Below are 19,103 nucleotides of genomic sequence, written 5' to 3'. Positions count from 1 at the left end.
GAAAACAACTAGGGCGCCTCAAGGAAGTTTTCACCCTAACTACCTGCCCTAGGCGCCTCCATGAGAGGTTTTCACCCAGGGATCTTATTCTCGTTTTCTTTTCTCTTCTTTCCAACCCATTTACCGCCTCATGGAGGTTTTCAATCAATGAGCCAATCTGAGGTGCCTCCGAGGAGGTTTTCACCTTAGATTTTTATTTTCCTCTTATTTTCATTTTTTCTTTTTTCTTTTTTTCCTACTCTACCCTACTTGAAAAACAAAATAATTTTCAAGTATAAGAATACTTCCAATGGAGCCATGTGCACATCGAGATTAGAGACAAAATGATGTGGAGGCTTGAAATGCATGCTTTGATAGGTATCCGGATTTCAGAGACCAAATGATTTGACTTTGAAGGGATCAAACATAGCTGAGGAAGAGAGTACTGCTGCAACTTAGTGACCGTCTGGAACCATATCTCAATATAGCTCTGATATCCTTGGTCCTTTTGCTGATCTGGATCATTCTTCATGTCACCTTCTACCATGACCTTCTCATCTTCCTCTTTTTGCTGATTTTTCTCTTGAATACATGGAGGATTTGATGGTAACCATGAGGGAGCTCTCTCGATCTCTGATTCTGTTGTCTTCTATTTATCAAGTGCAGCCCATGGTTCTTTGCTCTTCTCTTCTACATCTTCTTCTGTTAGATGTGGTCCTTCAATGATATCAATATAATCTCTTTCTTGCAATACTCTTCCTGAGCTATGGTGAATATCATTGACCTCAAAAGGAGTTGTTTGGAAATGTTGTGCCTCAGCATTGTAATTGGGTTGAGCTACTCCAATGTGCGTTTTGGAAATGGTGGTACGGGTAGTTGAGTGGGGGTGTATATTTGAGATGGATGTGGATGGGGTTGTGGTTGGGCAGGTGGTTTCCCACTATATAATTGTTGAGCTTGTCTGTTATTTGGGTTCGGGTTCAATTGGGCAGGCATTTGGGGCTGCCTTGGTGGAGCAGGAGGCGATGGTTGCGGTTGAGCAGGTGGTAGAGGAAAAGGAGCGGGAGGAGTGTTGTACTAGGGCCTCCACCCCTGATGAGGTGCATTCCATTGAGGTTGTGGTTGATCGTAGGGGTGAAATGGATGAGAAACTAATTGGGCATAATATGGAGATGTAAAGGACCAAGGAGGAGGTGTGGACCAAGAAGGATGAGCAAGGGACCCCAAGAAGGCATGGAAGTGGCTTGATAGGGGTTGTAATAGCTCTGGAATGTCCCTTGCATTCTCTCCTTGTAAGTTTTGGGTCCATGTGGCCTCCTTTGGTTTATAAAATAGAGTGGTTCAGTGGCTCCTTTGGCCCTTTGATATGCATCTTTAATTCCGGGCAAGGAAGGGCACTAGTCCGTACAACGGTCACTTTCACAGAAAAAACACACTTCTATGGAGTGCAATGGACATTCGTTTCTAGGATGCTTTCTAGTGCACTTGGGACAAAATATGGCCAAAGCCCTCTCGGCTTCCTCCTGCTTCCTTTGGATCCGCAAGGTATCCATTTGCATGGCAAGAAACTACCTCATCTCGCTCTTGAAATCTTCCAGCATATTCTCACATTCACCTTTTCCAACATAAAGGGATGAGTTGGAAGAAAAGGTACTGCTCCCAACATTTTTGTTTTCAGCCATGGGCTCCAAATGAATGTTTTCTTCTTCTTCTTCCCCTATATGTTCTTCAAATATGTCTAGCTGTTACCTAAGGGTGTTTCTTGATTGCAGCCACCGAAGAAGAGAGAAGGTTGGTTGTGTGAAGTAGTGGGGGTGTTGTGCAAACATTTTTCTGAAATATCCCTACTCCTATGAGGCATGAAAGGAAATATTTTTGGTTGATTTTTGTTTTTTTCTGCTTGTACCTGCAAAACTGAAATTGATTGAACAAAAAATTGCAACTAACTAAAATAAACCTTGTTGAAATCAAAAATTGCAGAATTGAAATGAAAGAAGGAAATGACTAATCTATGTTGCTGAAATGAAATTGCAGAATTGAAATGTTAATCTACGTTTGCAGAATTGAAATTGCGGAATTGAAATGCTAATCTACGCTTGCAGAATTGAAATTGTGGAATTGAAATGCTAATCTACGTTGCAGAATTGAAATTCTAGTCTAGGAAAGTAGGAAATGTCTAATCTACTTTTGCGGAAATGAAATTGCAGAATGGAAATGAAACAACTACTCTACTCTTGCTGAAATAAACTACTTAGCAGAAGGTTGCAGTAAGAAATAGAAGAAAAGCAGCAATCACAAATACTCTAACACTTCCTCGGCAATGGCGACAAAAAGATGGTGGGCTCCAGTATTGCAGCAATGATGCTACAACTCCTAGGACTCCCTTCTTTACTTTTATCAACTTGGTTGTTCGTAACAAACTTGGAAGCGACGGTGATGTATGCACAAGTACTAGCTCTTGCCGCAGGCTGTCACTAGCTAGCACAAGTCCACTAGGAGCTTAAGCCAACTTCTATGAGCTCTTAGAAGAAGCTTTTAATTGTGATGGATGAAAGCTAACTCAAAGGAGGCTAGTCTACTTGCAGAAAGAAGCTGAAAGCTGAAAAAAAACGCAAACCCTAGTTTTACCGACTAGCCCTACTAGTGCAAGAAAAGAGATGAAAGCGGTGGAACTGGATGCCATTGACTATTGGAAAGGTAAAATGCATGTGACTAAGCTACTTCTGAATAAAAATATGAAAAAAACATAGTTTTTCATTTTTGAGTAATTTCGCAGAATTATTATGCATGTGCTTTGACTATTTTTTACTGTGCAGAGGTTGATTGGCGAAAGGAAATGGAGTGGGTACTTGCAGGAGGTTGGGAAGATGAGAAGAGGGCCAAAGGGGTCCCTAACACCCTTCTAGAGAGTTTCACATTGATCAAATCTCGAAAAACCGCTCACGTGAATTTCTATAGGAAGTTTGCAGGGGTTCTACAAGATGTTTTACAGGAAGATCCGAAAGAGGATTTTGGAGGGTTGATGGTGGGAAAATGGTGGAAAAGTGGAAATGGAGGATGGATGAGGATGGAAAGGGGTCTAGGACCTGGTAAATGATGCTAAGGAGTGATTAAGGTGGTTGGATTCGTTCAAGGATGGAAGGAGCGATGTTGCACAAGAATGTAGGAATTATGACAAATTGAAAAAGTGTGGCAAATGAAGGGAAAGAATCTTGGATTAGGGGTTGGAGCAGGTTGTATGATGGAGGAAGGCTAGGCAGGGAGGTATTACAAGTGTTCTGCACACTATTTTCCAAAACTGATCGAACAAAGACTAGGAAAACCAGAGATCTAGCTATTTTGACCTAATCTGACCTAAAAACCAGAAACATGATGAACAGAAGTTTATAGACAAGGAATCATGCAAGATAACTATGGAAACTAAGCAAGAACAGATCTAAACATGCAAGTACAACTGGTATCAACTTTTCCAACTAAAAATCTAACACTAGCAATTGCATGGAAAGGCAAAAACAGTGTTTTTGTGGCAGCAAGTATGCCTTGGTCTCAGCTCATGGTCCCAAGGAGGGAGAGATGGGATCAAGGATTGCTTGATGGCCTTTTTGCAGATATTTTCCTTTACCAAACTATCAAATCAACCTGAAGTATGAAAAGCTATCTTAATCATCAAAAACAACCTAAGTAACAAAGCAAGATTTTAACCTAAATAACAGAAATTATTCTATGAATGCAGCAAAAACACATAAAAGTACACAAAGGAGGTACTAGCACTTGGGTTGGGCCCAACCCCAAGAGCTACAGCCTCCTAAGAAAGATTAGAGCTGGTGCAAAGCTGGATTCATCTTTATTGATCAAAAAATAATAGTTACATCCCAAAAACTATCTACAAGAAAAAGCTCGAAAATGTGCTAATACAGAGTTGCACTAAAGTGCGAAAATAGACTAACAAAATGACTAACCTACTGACTAAAATCTAACTACAATCTGACTAAAATCTGACTAACATCTGACTAACAAAAAAGGCCCTAAGCCTTCTTATTTATACAAATTGAGGACCCCAATAGTCCTCCTAAACTTTAGGAACTTGGCTGCCAAAACTTGCAGTTAACAGCAGCTTCACTAGCCCTGCTCGGCTGCCCTTGTGATCATTGATGTGGTGGCCCTTGAACTCCGAGCTGCTGGTGGAGAATTCGAGGTAAGGGCTCATAAATGAAGGGGACACCCTCCTACAAATCCTCTCCCTTGTTCTTCCACGAATTTGGCTGCCAAGTGCTCATTAAACCTTTGATTTTGTCTCAAAATTGACCAAAAATCTGCATAAAACTCACATTAGACTTTTTGGCATAATGACTAACCCAATTCACTCTATTAGCATAAATATAATCAAAAAAATGCAATAAACTAATGAGAATGGTGGATTAAGTCGAATTAGGAGGCTGAATGAGCCCATATAATTACCCATTTCTGGGGCTCATCATCATGTATAATAATTAATGAGTTAACCTTCTATGTGAAATCCATCATTAAGTATCAAGAGTATCATCTACTAGTGTCAAGGTGCTAGCCCTATTTATAGGATCAAGACATCCAACAGATAGATGTTAGCCAAACATCAAGTATATCAATGTATCAACATTAGATAGATTTATAGAATTCAAGAAGATCAAAATGTTCAACACCATATGCATCATTTCATCATGCGAAACATAGATCCAAGTTAATTTCATATGCATGCATGGTCCATTAAAGAAAGAGACATTGTCATCATACCTTAGGGCTTACCTAGCCATCAATGTTACAGTTGAAATACAACATACCATGCATACCTTATGGTACTCAAATACCTATGCACATTTTAATTAGACATGGGCAGCTTCAAGCACTTTTCCATCCTTTCATATAGTGCCTCTTAACCTTTCCATTTCTAGCCATCCTTCCTACATTTCAAATGATCCTCAAGAAGGATCCACACATCACATCTCATCAAGGAGGTTAGAAACATCTATATATTCACATACATATGCAGGGAGTATAAACAATAAACATAATAATCAAATCCATAAGTCTAAAAAAAAATTAAGAGGCATCATAAGTCAATAAATACTTATCTTCAATGGAAGGTGATCCTCTCCCTCTTGAACCAGCCATCACCATCCATAATCTGCATACCAATGTTACCTTTAATCAACCAACCAGGCTTACTAAGGATTATCCCATCTAGGTCTTCATCAAATCTTTCACAAGTTCTTGAGCCTCCTCACATTGACCATGCTATATCTCATGTTTTTTCCATAAAATAGTGTTTTCTTTCCAACCCTAACATCATAGCATCTATCAAAACCTGATAATAAATTTGCCTATGGTTTTCTTCAAACCCTAGAATTATTTTAGGTATACACTATTTTCTTCATGCTTCCATCAATAGTGTCTTCATCAGGGTGATCTTCATGGATTTTCTTCAGCCCAGCTCTGATACCATGTTAATTTTTCATAGGGCTACATTGTTCTTTGCTTTGATAATTGCATTTCTTCATTAACACATTAATTTCACCACGTAACATTATAACATTATTCATATTTACATTATTATTCATCGCCATATCCAACTATATAGAAAGAAAATATCAACATCATTTATGCGGCAGAACATAAAGGAACAATAGAAGAAAAGCGCACACATAGAGACACCAGGATTGGTTGGAGACCAAGGCCAAACCCACTACGAGGAAAACACTTGGAAATTCTTCTTCTTCTTATATTGTCATCAAATGATACAGCAAAAGGGAGTATAATGATCCATATCTTCATCAATGCAACAAATCAACTAGAACATCCATAGCATGGTCTTAAACATACTTATACTCAAAGATCATGATTTTGAGGATTGTAATGCACTGTCACCAACTGTAGTTAACTGTTGGATACTATTGTCACTATGTTGAACAAATTGTTTTTGTTGTAAGCTTGGTAGGACTCTCTGATTTTCATGTTTTTTACATGTCCATTATTCACCCCGCTACGGGGGGAGGGTAGCACAATATTTCAACCCAAGACTTCTTGTTCGGTAAGACTTCATTTCCATGGCCACTACCACTTAAACTACCCCATGCAGGTGTCACTATGTTGAACATTGTTTCATACTGATAACTCATATTTCGGTCCCAAAAGCATGCAAAGATATTGTGTGCGAGTGCTTAAGGTTGATCTGGACGCTCTCTGGAAAAATGGATAAGTGCATTTGGGACTGATCTGGAAGATCCCAGGTGAACTGTGTGCGAGCATACGGGTTCCGACTGCACTATAGAAACCCTAGCCTCCCATATTCTCCCTTAAACACCATTTACAATCGTTCGAGACTAATTTGGATGCTCTCTAGAGAAATGGATGTGAGCGTCTAGGGAACAACCAGAACTACATAATCCTTAGCCTCTCGAACGCTCCCTTAGACACTGAGAGCAAGCATCTGAGACTTCCCGAAGCTCTCATGATCATATTTTGCTAGCTTCCACGAACGAAAATCTTTAGTTATGTGTGAGCATATGTAACTCAGAAACCCTAGACACGTGCGAGCTTCGACCCTGTAGTTTTGGATTCTTTGCACCAGCTTTCCTTCCTCAGACCTGTGCAAACCAAACAATAGACAAGAGAAGAGATTGATTCAAGGTTGTGTCCAAATGAGCTTGAGGTCTCTTCTATTTATAGGCTTTCATGAGGGTCTACTTGATGTTGAGGCCGACTTGCCAATTGTACATGAGTAAATAAATAAATTCAAAAACCAACTTCTACTTGTTCAAATAAGGTGATATTTAGGTTGATTTTGGTCCTCTCAAAAAGAGGAATCTATTGCAATTATTATCTTCATCATATGAGCTATCCAAACTGGAATTTTAACGCAGTTTCATAATTTTAACACTACCTCTCAACTAGGGAGAATTCCACCTGCCAATATTTGTCCATCGATCAATAAGCCTTTCTGGTATCTTTAAGTGTCATCATGTATCATCACTGATCATCTTTGTCATGTAATTTTCATGCCGTGACCATATCAAGTTTCTCATTATCATAAATCATTAATGTACATCTCGATCTATCCCTTGCTTATTCATGTTTATCTCTTGATTGTTTTTGCTCATATGCTGAACATTCTAGAATCTAGAAGAAGAAGCATTTGTTACTGGAGGTGAGATTAAGCTACCACGCTCTATCCATCAAGCTACTACCTAGAATTTCATCATCAGAGAGCATATCATCAAGGAGCACATCTCAACCTGTAACCACATCAGGGAGCACATATCGACTCGGAATCTCATGGGGAAGTTATACATCCCCATATCGAGCAATAGGATATCAAAACACACAGGGTAGCACATCTTAACCCTGGGATCACACCAAGGATCTCAATCTCAACCTGGAACCGCATAGGGTTATCTCAACCCATCATATTGCCTATTGATCTTCCCATCGATGACCCTAAATACTCATGTGGTAGAAATCATGCATCGTAATCGACTTGTGCGGTACACCCAAAGTACACTTTTAACTCATTGGTCAAACGAGGACCAATATTCCTGACAAGCCCTACTTGTGGGTATGATGCCAACTAGGGTATACTCTACAAAGACCAGACAGGGGAGCAACATTCTCCGGCCCTATGAAGATAGGCTAGCAACATCTCCATCCCTATGGGTAACAAGACTAGACAGGGGAGCAACATTCTCTAACCCTATGAAGATAGGCTAGCAACATCTCCATCCCTATGGGTAACAGATAGGGTTCATACCTTAATGTCCAGATTTCCCTCAACCCCAGGAGCCCTCTATCTCAATTCCTCACCCTGGAAGCTCAAACAGGGAGGAAGAGTTGGTTCATTGTCCTTGATCATCACTGCTCTCATCATACTCAAATATGGTATATGCTTGTCTAAATAGTAATTGTTTCATATTCATACATGGCATCAAATCAAATATCATGTTAGATCATAAATAATCATATAAATCACAAAATGATACCACAATCATCCTCCCTCTCAAGGAGGCGTCAATCACAAGCCTAAGCTTGTCTCGAACAGTTGTATTGTCTCAAAATATGGAAGTATCTCAGTCCCAACTATATATATATAGATTCTATGTCATCACAATGTATCCATGTCATATTCAGATCCTGATTAGATGGATCTCTAAGGAGCTTCTACATCCTGCCTCGCAATTAGTCATGCTAGAAACTTCATGCTCAATCTCAGTTGAGAGTAAAACTATGGACTTGTCAATAATATCAGGGCATATCTCACATTAAGCCAGCACTCTTATGTGCTCATCAACAATAATCTCTATTAACAACAATACATCAATTGCAATCACATATCATAGGAGAAATATATCAGCCTCAAAAATAGAAATCCTCTTGCAAACATTTCAAAGGATGTTCGGTGGAATCTCTATGTGAATGAAGCAGCTCAATATACGTTCAAACTGGAACATCATTGCTTCAATCAACTATCGGATGCCATGTCAAGTTCAACAACATCTTGAAATTCAAATCGGAGAAGCCAATTATTTGCATTTCCATTATTCAAAAACATTTTTCAACAGCTTTGCAATATAGAATTTATTTCTCAAATTCCATAAATCGATTCATCATGCCATGGTACATCATTTTGAGATTTAGAATCCATGTCCCTCTTACTTAGATCATCATAGGATCATCACCTGTCAAGAGTACACCATCAATATTTAAAACCAACACCATAATCAAAATCAAAGCCATACCTTGGTACTCATAATCCTGACTTCATCATATCACTGTCAATTATGGACATATCAGGATCGGGTAGCTTGCTTCATGCAACTCTCTCTACAAGCATAATGCCTTACTAAGCCAACATAATCATCCTTATGTAAATTAATGTTGTATCAACAAATTCAGCTCATCAAAGTTTAGAATTCAGATCAAAACTATTATCAAAGTCATCAATGTCACATTAGCAGTTCTTTCAACCGAGTGACAGGTAGAGTTCATATCAAGTCTTAACCTCATTTATTATCATACCAACAAGTTTGTCATCTATCAAGAAATATCAATCCAAAGCTTCATCAACTCATTCACATAATCATAATACAAGTCATTTATGTCACTATATACAAAGGCATATATATGTTTCATCTTCATACTGAATCACAACTATCAATACTTCAACCATTGTGTTTCATCATAACATTAAAAGGGTAGGGTTTTATATTGAATCCTAAAGGGTTAGGGTTTTACCAAAATGAAAAAAAGATAGAGAGTATGAAAAGGGTTGATTTAATCTAAGGATTAATCACCCTAAATAAGAATCTTAATGATTCAAAGCCCTAGACATGAGAGAATTAGTAATATAAATCAAATTTCAAAATGATCGTACCTTTTTATATGAAGAAGACTAGTTAAAATCATTTGGTCTTTAAACATACCTTGAGTTGCTCCTTTTACAAACCTTGTAGGGTTTCCTTATCATGACAGTGTCTTCATGGTCCATTTCCATATAAGTCAACTTGTACCTAAGGATCTAACTCGATTTACCAAGCCACCATTCCTAAGATTAGAATGTCTACCTTATCTTTGCTTCCTTCAATATATACCTACAATATTCATTGTCAAGCACAACCAAAATATACAAGTACAATAGTGTAATGATTATTTAGGGTTTCTATTACTTCTTAGAGAATGAATTCCAATGGATTTTGAGTAAAAACCCTAACTAGCTCTAGGGGCATTATGTCAAAATCTAGACATCATTCAATTCTATTTTTGTAAAGGATTGGCATATACCTACAAACCCTAGATATCATGAGTTAGAAACAAGAGAATTAGGATAAGGGTTTCCATATGTTCTATCTAGGATTTACAATCACTAGGTATTAACAAACTTCGTCACAATGAAAACTTTCAAACCTTAAACTCTAAAACATTTCATACTAGACTTTTAACAAATGAACATGCTATACATACCTCAAGATTACATACCTTTGTCTTTCATGATTGAAAGATTGATGTTCCATTGAGCTTGTTGCTTTTTCTTGCAAATTGAAGACATATTGTTAGATGACTAAAACATAAAGAGTAATATCAATACTTACTTGAGTTAGATGAGGACTTCAAGTTGGTCCCAAAATGCTAGATGCTTTCTCTTCACTATAAAGGCTTTCAAGAATGAGCTGCTACAAGTCTTCAAATAGACTTCTCCTCACATCGATATAGATTGCTTCTCCATAAGGAATGTAGACCTTGATCCTTTTCAACATTCCACAAATTGCAAGATTGATGGACTTCAAAAGATTGGGATTATGTCCCATTGAATTAGACTTCAAAAGATTGGGAAGAATCGATACTCTACACTATGAATTCTAATTCTCTTGTTGCATAAGCCTTACACACACATTCATTCAGTGTCCTTCAAGCTCAGGTAAGTATGTGTAATCAGGCTTTTATGGAGGAATTTATATGATCATGTGTAATTCACTTAGAAAGGCATGCGTACATGCTTGTTACTTGGGTTATGCCCATGATTGGGCAGCGTCGCTGTGTAACAGAACTCCTGTGGAGATGTCAACCACTCACGGAATCGGCCCACTCACAATGGTGGATTATTCCAACAAAGTTGCGACAGGGTAATAAAACAAGGGATGGAACAATCACGGAGAGGTTATGAATTTTTTTTTAGATCAGAAGCAGAGAATCGAGGCTATCAACATGTTGGATCGAAGACAAAGTGAACAAAGGTCATTACATTCACCATTAATTCGTTTTGAAAATGAAGAGTGCCTATTTCTTGGTAAGTGAAAAGGGAAATCAAAGGAATGTGTTTTTACTAAGATCAACCTGTAGTGAATGTTCAATCCAATCAACTGTAAATTCTAATTAATCTACTCATTTGCCATATAACCAAATCCAACCTTGTGAAAACTAGCTCATTCAGAGACCAAATCAAGATATGCCAAAATGCCATAACACTGTTATATAAACAAAACTGATTCAGATGCTCTGGAAACAAATTAACACAATCAATCAAATGCCGAAAACTAGATTTAAATTCTTTTCAAAACAATTCAGAGAAATGAATTAAAACTTAAAGAAACAAATCAACTACTAGCTGCAGGATTAAATTTCCCAGTGGTGTTGGGCCCTTGCCACTACTGGGTATGAAACTTACAGTAAGATGAATAGGATCAGATAACTATATCAACCATTTACAAGCTCTTGCAATCACAACTTATTCTTCAACGCAAAACCAAGGCAAAGATCATTTCCACTGATAAATCTCAGTAGAACAATAATAAAACAAAAAAGTTTAGATTCTTGAGTATGTATGCATGTATCTCTTCTCCACATTGTTTTCTATAGGATTTATAATCCATTTTACATATTACAATTAGTAAAAATCAAATCATGGAGATGCCAATCTGATTTCCATTCTAATCAAGGCTTAGCAACCAACAGTTTTCTATACAAGATCTAAATGATAAGACAGAATTATGTTTTGGAGGTTGAAAGTTGGCTATGCATAAGAAGCATCGATCTTCCTCATTTAATTCAATGAGGTCACGTTGACCATCTTGCTCATCCTTAAGTGCAAATATTCAAGTGTAATTTCCTAGAGTGCAATTCTAGATTGTTGCCTTAAGTACAGTTCCTTCTTTGAGTGCAAAATTCTCTTTTGATGCAGAAGTCTTGGGTCCTTGTGAGAGAAATCTTCACATCTATCACCCATAATGATTAGTAAACAAACAAGCACACATTCAACTACCTAATATTGATCATCAAAATAGCTAAAACAACACCATTTGTAATGCTTTTACCTTGGATGGGAATTTGGTATAGTCCAGGCACAAGGAGGTCAAAATGACATGAAAAGAGTTCAATTGTAGGTTAAAATAGGGCAAAAAGTAGTATGAAAAGTGTATGAGCAGAGACAAAAACGGAGTCCAACATCTCCCCCACGCTTGAGGTGATGCATGTCCTCATGCATCTCAAACCAAAAAGAGATTGAATCACCTAAGTGTCTGGTCAAAGGCCAGTTGCCTTGACCAAGACTTCAAGTCCTCTTTTCACTGGCACTGAACATTTGGTGAACTGCCTGGCTAACTTTTGAGCATTGATCCTTTTTGCAGGACAAGTCCTGGCTGCTTTCCATGTCAAAAGTTGTCTATTATTTCTCTTCAAAGCATCATTTTGAACAAAGAGTCTCAAGTTACTATCACGCAGTTGATTATTCACTCCTCTGACATAGTGAAACAGTACCTTAAATTTATGAGCCTGATCTTTGAGTTTACCAATCCTTTTCTGGAGTCTGATCAACTTAATTCTTAGGTTCTCTTCTTCTTCAAAAACAGGTGTCCTTGCTAGAGCTGCTGGAGTTGTGGATTGTTGGGAAGGACTTCCTCCAGGAATCTGACTTACACTTTGTTTAGGTGAAGAGAATTGTTGTTTTTGATTGGCTGAAGGCTAAGTGGAAGTGTGTAAATCCTGGACAATGTCATCGGGAATTTGGGACTGCAATGGAGGTGAAGGAGACTGAGGGAGAGATAATGGAGATTGAGCAATGAACTCTGGAGATGAAGTTACAAACACTTGTTGAGGACTGGCAGCTCGAAATGTAGATGGGGTGTGAGGAGGTTTGTTCATGCTTCGAGTCCTTCTTCTACCTTGTATGGAAGTTTCTATAGTAGGAGTTAAAGTTTTGTAAGCAAGAAACAAGGTTCTCCTAACCTTGTTCTTGGGTTGATGACTTTGTTGACCTGTTGAGGGAATTTCAGCTGGCTCATCTATGGAGGTTAAGGTCTCCCTTCCCCTTTTCTCCTTTTGCTTCTTTTCTAACTGTATTTTTGAAGGCTCAGCTGCCTAGCTAGAAGAGGGATCAAGAATTTTAGAATTCTTGGGAGGAGGTGACACAGAATGGGCAAGAGAAGTGGGGGAAGTAGGGGTACTTTGTGAGGTAGGTGTAGGGGTTTCCCTCCTAGACTTCAAGGTTCTACCAATAGGCCTCTGTCTCCACTTGACCTGTGTCTCTTCTCCTGGAAATTTCTCTATGAGAAAGTCTTCCCAAGACTTCTTTCTCTTACTCAGTTCAACCACAATCAAAATTTTAATCAAGCTATGGTGGTAGAGGGAAGTCTTTGGTTTCTTACCCTCAGATTGCACTCCCCTGGCCATCTTGTGGAGGCTTAATTTCAAGAAATGGGGAATATTTATGGAGCATTCCTTTGTAAAATGCATCAAGAGCCTAATATGATATAGAAAAATGATGCCATACCTTCCTTCGCAGGTTAAGAAATGTTGGATCATAGTTAACAAGGGATGCCATTGATCCTGAATGTAGGTACGCAAGACTCCTTTGGCCCAACTTAGTGACTGATAAGCCGGTTTTAGAAACGCTGCACAATTGGGAATGTGTAATTGGCTGCCCTTGAAGAAATGCTCCCCACTTGAAGGTAGCCCTATTGCTTCGCTGAGAGACTGCTCTGTGATCTTGAGTTGCAAGTTTCCAACTTTGGCTCTCTTCCCGTCAAATGTTTGGGAAAAGGCCAAAGCAACTGCATCGTTGTACCCCTGAAACTTTTGGAGAAAAATTTTCCATCCTTTCTCTTCGATGACCGCCTTACAAGACTGATACTCAAGGGTCCGCGAAAACTGGCCAAATGTTGGCTCGTGCTTATCCGCCCCCATGGTCAAATTATGAGTGCACCTGTAGAATTCGTTGGCACAGACAAGTGATCAATTGCACCAATGAACCGACTCTCTTATAGAAAATGTCACTCCACAATTAGCACCCAATCGAAATTACGAGACACCTCTGTGGTGAGAACAATTCGTATGCAGTGATTGTGAATAAATAGAAACGATGCAGCAATTAAAAATTTGGGAATGGAACTTAAGGTAATGCACTTAGAAAGGAATGTGTATTTCATGCTGGAGTCATGGCCATCGAGAGCAATAATGCTTTGGCCGCCTTCTAGAGCGAGAGGTGACAATTGTTCATCATTACGGCATCATACATGTGAACAAAAGACCGCTGATATGGAATAGACTCAGCGTCAACCTCAACCAAAGATTACTCGTCACATCATACTAACACCTGTGCGTACTCTAAGGAATAATACCCTGCATCTAGCCCACGGATCGGTGTATGTCATGCCCATCAAGGGAAATCATGCCTGAATTATGAACATACGTGAGGAAAGGATACGGGTCATAATCATGAGGAAGCCGAAATGGGAAGTGGTTCAATCAAATCCAGGAATATGTTAGGAAGTGGGGGTGGAAATAGGAATAGAGCCCAGATTTTTAGGAAATTAGGTAAAATACAATTACATTTGGTGAGCATTAGAACTATCTGAGACCAAATTAGGTAAGTTAAGTGCAATACCTGTGTCACTATAATGATCTTGGGTATAGAAGATAGTGTGAATTTCAGGTCCATTGATTGAAACATATTTCCTCATTGTGCAGACAATAGTGATTTTGCAGTGAACTGAGAGGCCTAACATCTGAGAAGACTTCTTGGTGCTTTAGCAGCAGAGTTTACATATTTTTGAGAGACTGATATGTTTTTAAGAGACTGATGGTGCTGTTGTCAGGATTAGCACTTGAACATTCATATCATTACAAATATTTTGGAATCTTGAAACAAACTGATTCTCAGGAAAACTCTAGCCCAGCATTAAGTACTTGAGAACAAAACTAGTTAAACATAGGAAATAGAACATAGATTTGTAATTCTTTTGACAAATTGGCATCAAATCTGTTGTGGGATAGCACTAGAACCATGTCTATCATCTCATGGTTTTTGACCAAGCCTAAGATGACAATTTCCTGGGGCATTTCTTATTTAAGTAGTTGGAAACGTCCGGAAAGAGAGCTCCAAGGGGGGCTTCTTTTCCGTAATTATTCCCTTGGGCCCGGAAAAGAATAATTCAATGCCCAAAGGATCCCTAAACTACCACTACTTTATTGTTTTATCGAGCCTAAAGTAGTTTGTGCTCGAGGCATTCATGTTTAGAGAGTCTGAATTTCCCATAGTAGACTCCAGGGGGTTTCCTTTCCGTAAACATTTCCTTGAGCCCGGAAAAAAAAAAAAAAAAAAAAAAAAACTCTATACTCAAGGAATCCCTAGACTAATACTGGTCCATATCATTTTGCGAGCCTAGACTAGTCAATGCTCAGGAACTTCATGTTTAGAGATTCTAAAGGCCTCCAAAGAAGACTCCAAATGTTCCTTTTCCATAAGTAATCCAACAGGCCTGGATAAAGGAATAAACTTGCTCCTGGTGAATTCCTCCTTTATTCTACGTGGGTTGTGGGGAGAAACACCTGTAAATATGAGAAATAACAGCCCACTGGTTTATATATATATATATATATATATATATATATATATATATATATATATCTATATATATATATATATATATATCTATATATATATATATATATATATATATATATATATATATATATATATCTATATATATATATATATATATATATATATAAAGAAATTAATCAATTGAACCAACAAGGGGCTAGTCATTTGCATGAACCAGATCCAACCCTGGATCCTTTCGTACTTCCTGCAAAAACCGATCATGTGAAAGTGGTTTGTGGTAAACTTTAAGCCAATGACCATTTACTACAAAAGAAGTCTTATCATCATCGATAGTACAAATACAAACTGAACCGTTATCAAAAACTTCATTTACTTCATATGGTCCTAACCATCTAGTAGAAAATTTACCTTTAAAATGCTTAAACTTACTATCATATAACAAGGCTCAGTCACCTGGATGAAAGAATTTCTTCTTGATAAATTTGTCGTGCCATCGAGCTCTTTGGCTCTGCACCAACACGATTCTATGGTAGGCATCTTGTCGGATTTCGTCAAGTTCATTCAATTGCATCAGCCTCTACTCTTGAGCTTCATTTAGATTCATGCCCAACTGGGTGGCAATCCTGAATGTTTTTACTTGGAACTCAATGGGCAAGAGCACTTGTTTACCATAGACTAACTCATAAGGTGTGTGTCCTGTCACATTTCTCCAAGTGATCCGATAAGCCCATAGTGCCTCCAGTAACTTATCCACCCAATCCATATGATGCAGTTGAATAGTTTTTGTGAGGATGGATTCCAAAACTTTGTTCATGGACTCCACTTTCCCGTTAGCCTGGGGGTGGTAAGGAGTCAATTTGTGATGCTTAATTTGATACTGCTTCGTGAGTGCCTTGACCAACTTTGATGTAAATTGTGTACCCTGGTCAGTGACAATTTCACGAGGCACACCAAATCTCGTAAAGATGTCCTCGAACAAAAACTCTACTACTGCCTTTTCAGTGGCAGCATACAATGCTTTAGCCTCCACCCACTTGGTGACGTAGTCAGTGCATACGAAGATGTACTTTTTCTTTTTTGACATTGGGGAGATGGGCCCTGCAAATTCCAATGCCGACTTCTCAAAAGGTTCAATGGTGATTTTTTGTTGAAGAGGCATTTCATCGGAGGCAACTGGTCTCCCCATCCGTTGGCAAGCGTCACAACTCAAAACAAACTTCTTGGCGTCTTTAAAAAGTGTAGGCCAATAGTATCCAGTACGGAGAACTTTGTATGCAATCCTTTTATCGGAAAAATGGCCACCACAAGGCTCGTTGTGACAGGCTCTCAGCACATCATACATTTCATCTTCCCACACACACTGCCTCATAATCAAGTCTAGCCCAGTATAAAATAGATCCCCTTCGATCCAAGAGAAATTAGCACTACGCCGCACTATATACCAAATAATTGGTGACATCAGTGAACCAAGGAGTAACAGTAGAAATGGAAAACAATGCTTCATCTGGAAATTCATCAGGCACTGGAGTTGGCATGCTTCCCTACGCAATGTTCAAACGAGATAAGAAGTTTGTTGCCAAGTTATCCCTTCCAGACCTATCAATTACAGTTATATTGAATTCTTGTAAAAGCAACAACCATCTTGTTATCCTGTCGTTAGTAATAGGTTTATTCATTAAAAATCTAATAGAAAAATGATCAGTATGGACAAATGTCTCATAACCGGTGATATAATGCCTAAACTTTCCTATAGCACGCACAACTGCTAACAGCTCTTTTTCAGTAACTGTATAATTTAATTCAGCAGGAGAAAGATTTTTGGTAACAAAATAAATAGCATAGGGAAAGTTATCCTCCCTTTGTGCCAAGACCGCTCCCAGTGCAGTATTTGAAGCATCTGTACAAATATGAAAAGGTAAGGACCAATTTGGCCCTCTCAATATTGGAGCAGTGGACAACTTTTCCTTTAGTACCTAAAAAGCCTGTTGACAATCAACATTCCATACAAATTCAGCATATTTATTTAACAATTTAAGTAATGGTGCTGTAATTCTAGTAAAATTCTCAATAAATCATTGATAATAACTTGTGTGCCCTAAAAAACTTCTTACCTCTTTTTGCGAACTAGGAATAGGGATACGGGAGATTACCTTGATCTTTGTTGGATCAACTTGAATTCCTTCTTGTGACACATGATGGCCTAGAAAAATCCCCTTAGTTTGCATCATCTTACATTTATCACTACTAAGGGCTAGATTAGCTTCTTGACAATGAATCAATACTTTTTCTAGATTTGCCAAAGCCTGTGAAAAGTCATCTCCATAAACTGTGAAGTCGTCCATATAGACCTCCACACAATCATGGATCAAATCAGAGAAAATGGCAAGTACAGCTATCTGAAAAGAGGCAGGGGCGTTACAAAGACTAAAGGGGAGGACTCTATATGTATAAGTACCCCAAGGCATGTAAAAGTAGTCTTCTCTTGGTCTTCTTCAGCTATTTGTATTTGATTATAACCGATGTACCCATCTAGAAAAGAAAAATACTTCTTACCTGAAAGTGTGTCGAGGACTTGATCAATGAAGGGCAGTGGAAAATAGTCACGCAATGTGGCCTTGTTTAATTCTTTGTAGTTAACGCAGATACGCCACCTGTTGTTCTTCTTCGGAACCACTACCAGAGGTGACACCCACCTACTGTCAAAAATGGGGTAAATGAAATCTGCAGCCAAAATTTTCTGAAGCTCATCTTTGACAATGTCTTTTAATGTTGGGTTCATACGCCTTTGTGGTTTCCAAATAGGTTTCATTTCTTCATTTGTATAGATATGGTGGATGCAAGTGTCTGGATGTATGCCCCTCATGTCCAAGTAATCCCAGGAAAAAGCTCTAGATTGTTCATGAATCATACTCATCAACTACTGCCTTTGTTCTGCAGTCAATCCTGTACCAATATGTAAGATTTTTCCTTCAAAAATTTCTACAGGTTCTGTGGTGGGTTCATGGCTTTCCTCCATTGCTGCAAAAGAGGCGAAGACAGCTGGATGGAAAGTTTCCTAAAACTCATCACTAAACACATGTTGATAACCATTAAAAGAAATAGGATAATCGATACAAGAACTATCAGATAAAAACTGCTGCAAAACATGTTCATCAGAATGCTCCTGGAGACCTCTAGACTGATCTAATGACAACAAAGGAAACATACAATCTTCGTCTCCATATGGGTTCTCGAGCCATAATGGTACTTCAGCAGTTGTCTGAGCAGGGGGGAAATAGACAGAGTTTGGTTGTGGGGACCATTAGAAATAATCATTTCTTCATTTCTACATCCTATGACAGCATTAGCAGTTACCAGCCACGGTTGTCCTAGAACCACAGGGTGTCCGAGCCTAGAGGTTTTCGGAGAAATGACAACGAAATCTATGGGATATTGCCAAGAAGCAATAGTGACCACTATGTCCTCTAGGGTTCCCATTGGTTTGATGACAGATTTGTCAGCCATTTCTAGAATGATAGGGGTGGGTTTAAGTCCAGGTAGCTGTGAATACGTCATTGTTTCATAGGTCATTTCATTTATTGTTGCTCATAAATCCACGAGGGTATTTGGCAGAAGTACTCTATTTATCTCAATGGTGACAATGGGATTCGCAGGTAAGTCAGAAATAATAGTGGACATTTGGCTTATGATTTTGACGTTCTGGTTCTTATGCCCCTTTCTCCCCAGTTTCTTAATGCAGATATCTTTGACAATTTTGGTGTAG

General features: G+C 38.5%; 1 protein-coding gene across 1 annotated transcript in view; it reads right to left on the bottom strand.

The window, feature by feature from the left end:
* Positions 1 to 17,682, bottom strand: part of LOC149172101 (kinesin-like protein KIN-14L) — a 49,274-nt gene extending 31,592 nt beyond the window's left edge. The window contains exons 1-4 of the mRNA XM_089426201.1: positions 17,452 to 17,682; positions 17,101 to 17,313; positions 16,783 to 16,881; positions 15,922 to 16,700 (exon numbers count right to left, since the gene is read on the bottom strand). Of these exons, the coding sequence (XP_089282327.1) occupies positions 15,922 to 16,700; positions 16,783 to 16,881; positions 17,101 to 17,313; positions 17,452 to 17,682 (1,322 nt within the window). The remainder of the gene's footprint in view (positions 1 to 15,921; positions 16,701 to 16,782; positions 16,882 to 17,100; positions 17,314 to 17,451) is intronic.
* Positions 17,683 to 19,103: the final 1,421 nt, after the last annotated feature.

This window comes from Pinus tabuliformis, chromosome 4_2 (assembly GCF_031772625.1).
Source record: "Pinus tabuliformis cultivar Carrire ecotype Pingquan chromosome 4_2, CPIR1, whole genome shotgun sequence".
Taxonomy (NCBI): Eukaryota; Viridiplantae; Streptophyta; class Pinopsida; order Pinales; family Pinaceae; genus Pinus; species Pinus tabuliformis.
The sequence above is the reverse complement of the archived record's forward strand: the minus strand, read 5'-3'. Positions and strand labels throughout refer to the sequence as shown.